At 38.9% G+C, this 6,000-nt stretch overlaps 1 protein-coding gene across 1 annotated transcript in view; it reads right to left on the bottom strand.

Moving 5' to 3' along the window:
* Positions 1-239: 239 nt before the first annotated feature.
* LOC126753688 (cell adhesion molecule Dscam2-like) overlaps positions 240-6,000 on the bottom strand; it is an 83,366-nt gene continuing 77,605 nt past the window's right edge. The window contains exons 7-8 of the mRNA XM_050465363.1: positions 652-880; positions 240-500 (exon numbers count right to left, since the gene is read on the bottom strand). Coding sequence (XP_050321320.1) covers positions 240-500; positions 652-880 — 490 coding nt within the window. The remainder of the gene's footprint in view (positions 501-651; positions 881-6,000) is intronic.

Raw genomic sequence — 6,000 nt, 5'->3', positions numbered from 1 at the left:
AAACTCCCTTTAAGTTAGCTGAGAGAGGGGAATAAATCCTTACTTCCTTTGGAAATATCTGATTCTGCAAATCAACTAGGGAAGTTTAAGTTTGTGATTTAGAGATATACAAGTAATAATCGATATTCATCGAGACCTTTTAAAAGAAATATACTGGTGCTAAGGTTTTTTCAAAGTTTTCCTATTTATCTTTTTGACCCACCCCATTTGAATATTGCGCTAACACTTTTAAAATAATCTTAGTTAGAGTTATGAAGTAAAATTAAGTAATTGCCATAATTAGCATTCCACTCACCTCCTAGTCGCAATTCCGCTGTGATTTGGGCCGACTCCAAATCATTTTTCACAATACACTTATACATCCTTTTGTCCTTCTTCGTAATGGACGTAATGCGTATGTGCTCTGTGGAGAGTAGACGGACGCGTGCGCTGGAACGCAGTGGCTGACCATCCTTCAGCCAAAAAACACTCTGTTTTGGGAAGACCGAAATGCTGGAAATCTAATGGAAAGAACACATATCTACGGTTAGAGCTACACAAAAAAACGCCAATCATTAGGTTAATTGTGCGAAATTGAAGTGATTTTTGTGTGTTTCAATTAAATTTCGTGAATAATCAATTAAATTTTCGCCTCCTGGCTATGGAACTTACCAAGTTTGCGGTTTTGCCCAGATTTGCTGTTTGCACGGTGGGTGATGTAACGGCAATTTGTACTTCCAAAGTTTCGCTGTCTTCTGAGTTTGTGGCGGTGCAGAAGAAGGCTCCGCTGTCGGACCTATCGACTGCGGTTATAGTTAGCGTGCCTTCCTTGATTTTTGCACGACCTGTCGCCAGCAATTGCTGTATGGGCTCCTCGTTGTTTGGTCGTTTCGTATGCCAGCTGTAAGTAATTTGCAGTATGTTGATATATGTGGAATTTTATTTCTCATATTTAGCAAATATTGAGGCTACAGAAAATTTTTAGTTTTCTTCCCTAAACTCTTAGCTCAAGTTCTTGAGAATATCTATTTGGCAGCGAAGTTTTGTATTCGTGAATAACTGCGTAAGTCATGTAAGATTTTGGATAATTACTTAGCTTAATTAGCCGTTAAGTGTGTAGGCAATCTGCTACCAAAGCAATTTTTTTAACCCCAAATTAGTTATAAAGCCTCAAAAATTATGTCGTCCTCTTCAAAGTAATCCCCCTTGGCCTCAATACACTTGTGCTAACGTTTTTTCTAATGCTCGAAACAGTTGTCAAAGGTCAGTTTGCGGAATAGCCTTCAATACGCGTAGCGATTCACATTTACTGTCTTCAACAGACACAAAAGGGTTTCACGGAGGGGTCGTCTGAGTTTGCTGAGTAACCACAATTCAGAAGAGTCAATGCAGAATGTGCCGGTGCGTTATCATGGTGCGAAAATCAAGAGTTGTCGGCCCATAATTTTGGCCTAGTTTTAGGAATACTCGATGCACAACCCTCAAATAGTATTCCTTGTATACAGTTTGGTCGGTCGTAAGGAATTCGAAGTGCACCACACCTCGACCATCGAAGAAAACTGTCAACATAACTTTGAGTTTTGACCTGTTTTGACGTGGTTTCGGCTTACGATGTTCGGTCGACTGATCGTCTATTTCCGGCTCCTAAGCATTGATCCAATGCTCATCACCAGTAATAATATATGCCATGCAGTGGCGTAGCTAGGAAGGGCGAAGGAGGTCGTCGCCCCGGGTGCAACGTCTTGGGGGCGGCAAAATGGTATTTAAAAACTCCAATTCAGGCAAAAATTCCTGCAAATTGTGTCAAAAGTGTACAAGATATAGGGAGAAAATGTTTTTTTCTATGGCTTTTAATAAGATGCCTTGTAAATTTGCTATCAATTTCCTCAAAAACCGTATTGTGAGAATTGTGGAACTTCAGAATTAGCGTGGCTTCTAGTTCTTAAATTTCATATACTTAATATCGAAGGTATTTTGTAAAAATTCACTTTTGTTCGAACCACCTCATGAAACTTGTAGGTAGGTAGATAGAGGGGGGCGGCAGATTATCCTTGGCCCCGCTGCTTTTCGAAAATAATAGTGCTTTCACTTTGCTTAGTTTAAAATAATCTCTCAAATTGGTACTCACTGATTCTTCCGATATTCCAACAATGCCAATAAGATGTCTGATGGTTAATCGTAAGTATGAGTTAGCATAGAACTCTGAAGCGTCTTTTTTGCTTTAATGCTATGTTCTAATGCCAAATTGGAAAAAATCGGGACAATTTTACCTTTAGACTCCGTAAACCTCATATATGAATTTCAAAATTTTGAGTTGCTTCATACCGCAGATATCGGATGACGGAGCTTTGACGTGTCAATTAAAGGTTTTCTAAAGGATTTCTTTATTATTATATGTCTGCGCTTACAGAAAAAGAGATAGTTCTGCCTATATCTTTCGGAAATAAATGAGCTCGGTTTCGTTTGAGAAACAAAAACTTTATCACAGGACGAAGTCTCATTTACAAAACAATTATATCAAATTGGGCGCCTTGCTGTTATGATATACATATACGAGTATAAGCAGTTATTTCACGTATCTTCGGTATGAAGTGAAAAAATCTTGTGGCGTGTCTAATGCCACTGTTTGTGGTGGTCGCTATTATTGACGAATAGTATGTTGTTGCCGGCATCCTGCTTGCCGAGGCATATTAAAATACTGCATGTCAATGTACTCGAGCGTACCAACTTTAATGGGCATATAAGAGTATGCGTGTGGACAAGGCAGAAACTGTCTCAACACATATTTAGCGCAAATAAATAAATGTAGCATACAAAAAGGCGCGTACGCCTAACAGCCATAATGTGAAGCGCTCATTTTTCCCAGACCAAAAGGCTCGCTTGAGTATTTCCACTGTCTTTCTTTCCGGTTCTATGCCACACAAACTCACTCGTATATGACCGCACAACATTTCATGTTTTCTAGACTTCTTTGCTTCGCTTAGGTCGCTTTTTATTGTTCTTTTGTTGTTGTTTTGTTTATGTCGTTCCGGCTTTTAGGTTTTCTGCTCCTTAATTTTCTGCTTTTTACATTTTTCCTTAGTGTTTCGCCTGGCACAGTCGGCTTCCACGGTTCCAGCGTGCAACGGGACAGTTGCAGCAGTCATGTGTGTTAAATTATTTCCCTGCTTGCTCCCGACATGGTTGCCCATACTCTTCGCCAGCTCCTGCTATTGCTGGTCGGTTAAGCTTGTACGCAAATATGCACGACATTCCCTAGCAAACATTTCGTCACATATAGTACATATGTACATTGCTTTGGATGGTATGTTAGCAGAGATGGTGGCATTTGAGTCTGCAGTGGTTATGAGGGCACCCTCACATTTTCTGCTTCCATTTTCATGTTAAAATTTTTCGTTTAAAATTTGGCAATTTTAATTTTCCGCAGTTAATTTATTAATTTAAAGCGCCTTTCGTTTTTCAAAAAGGACAATGTCATTCGGCATTATCTATCATTTGTATATCTTGTGAATTTTTACATATCATATCCAGTAGCTCCTCAGGATATTGAAGACTCAGATTCTTATTGTTCGCATAGCTTCTCTATTCATCTTCAACCTCATTTTTATACTCTCGCAACAAAGTTGCTAAGGAGAGTATTATAGTTTTGTTCACATAACGGTTGTTTGTAGGTCCTAAAACTAAAAGAGTCAGATACAGGGTTATATATACCAAAGTGATCAGGGTGACGAGTAGAGTTGAAATCCGGATGTCCGTCCGTCCGTCTGTCCGTCCGTCCGTCCGTGCAAGCTGTAACTTGAGTAAAAATTGAGATATCATGATGAAACTTGGTACACGTATTCCTTGGCTCCATAGGAAGGTTAAGTTCGAAGATGGGCAAAATCGACCAACTGCCACGTCCACAAATTGGCGGAAACCGAAAACCTATAAAGTGACATAACTAAGCCATAAATAAAGATCGGATTAGGGAGGGGCATATTTGGACGAAATTGTTTTGGAAAAGTGGGCGTGGCCCCGCCCCATACTAAGTTTTTTGTACATATCTCGGAAACTACTATAGCTATGTCAACCAAACTCCATAGAGTCGTTTCCTTGAGGCATTTCCATATATAACCACGCCCACCCCCCATACAAAGGTTATGTTGAAAATCACTAAACCGACTAACAAAAAACGTCAGAAACACTAAATTTTACGGAAGAAATGGCAGAAGGAAGCTACACCCAGGCTTTTTTTAAAAGTTGAAAATGGGCGTGGCGTCGCCCACTTATGGACCAAAAACCATATCTCAGGAACTACTAGACCGATTTCAATGAAATTCGGTATATAATATTTTCCTATTACCCTGATGACATGTACGAAATATGGGTGAAATTGGTTCACAACCACGCCTTCTTCCAATATAACGCTATTTTGAGTTCCATCTGATGCCTTCTCTGTATAATATGTACATTAGAAATGAAAATACAATTCAATACTCAAAGTACACAAATTGATTTAATCTAATTAATTTTACAGCAAAATAAAAAAATATGTAAATGACGGATAATGAAATCTCGATTATCACTTTATCATGCGAGAGTATAAAATGTTCGGTGACGCCCGAACTTAGTAAATTAGCGATATTATCCTTGGTTTAGTGACTGGCTATGTTATTATTTCATGGAAGCTGCGTATCTGATTAGCTTGCTAGAGAAGGTACTACAGTCCCAATAACTGCAGAATGGGTTCAGTTGGTTTCCTGTGGTTGGGCAACTGTTGTCTGCTGTAAATCATAAGAGGTCTAGAAAACGCTATGTATACCGAAAATTCTATTCTTCTTCTTTAGTGGCGTAGACACCGCTTACGCGGTTATACCCAAGCTAACAACAGCGCGCCAGTCGTTTTTTCTTTTCGATAATTGGCGCCAATTCGATAAACCAAGTGCAGCCAGGTCCTTCTCTCTGTTCTCTTCCATCCGAACAACTTGACCTAGCCAGCGTAGCCGCTTCTCTTAATTCGTTGAACTATGTCAATATTATCGTATATCTCGTACAGCACTTTATTCCATCGACTGCTGTACTCGCCGTTGCCAAAGAGCAAAGGACCATAAATCTTCCGCAAAACTTTTCTCTCGTTCATAACCAGACCCATACGCTTCGCAGACAGAAGAGTCCACCTTTTAGTAATTGTTGAAGTTCTAACTGAATACTGTCCGATCGGGATTCACGTTTTTGCAGATATTAGGTGTAGCAGCTATTTGAAAGATGAGATAGAATCGTCTCAACCCTTCCTCCTCGAATGTTCTGCCTTTGCCAAAACAAGGCAATAATATATCGGATCACATATTTTTCGAATCCAAGCGAAATAGCGGTAATATAAGTAAAGCACCTAAGCATTTTTATGCTAGGTTCAGAGCGCTTTGCCGCCATTGCCAGATCAAATCAAAAATACCTCGGATCTAATACTTTAAGACATCCAGGTGAAATGTAAAAAACAGCTTAGCAGATTTGTGCAAGTCTCAGGGCGCTGTTTCAATTGATGGTCATTTAAAGGAGTTTTTCCTCTGGTTTTAGAAATAACTGTACATAACACTCTAAGTATGACACCGTCGAATGTAGGGGATCAGCCATATAATCTAATCTAACTACCTAGCTATAATTGGTGTATGAAAGTGTGCTAGTTGATTGAGGACTGATTTATTTAACATTTTAAAAATATTTGAGTTGCATCCCAAGTTGAAATCTTTTTAAGGAGTAGATTAGAGATGTCAATGCCGACGAATTTCGGAGGTTTCTGGTATTAAAAGTGAAAATGATTATTCTTTGGTGAGATCGAACAGTATAAATTGAATTGACAAGGAAGACAAACTAAATCGCTGAGTTTCTAAACGCTTTCTTGTATGTGCATATGTATAAGTTACGTTTGTCAAATTGCCTTTACATTACCCAAGTAAAATCGTATTTTTATTTCATTCAACTCTGTAGGAGTTTAAATATTTTCATTCATCATATTGTAATCCTTAGTGGCACTTATAGGTATAA

This window comes from Bactrocera neohumeralis, chromosome 3 (genome assembly GCF_024586455.1).
Source record: "Bactrocera neohumeralis isolate Rockhampton chromosome 3, APGP_CSIRO_Bneo_wtdbg2-racon-allhic-juicebox.fasta_v2, whole genome shotgun sequence".
NCBI classification, from domain to species: Eukaryota; Metazoa; Arthropoda; class Insecta; order Diptera; family Tephritidae; genus Bactrocera; species Bactrocera neohumeralis.
This window is presented reverse-complemented; position numbering and strand designations above follow the sequence as displayed.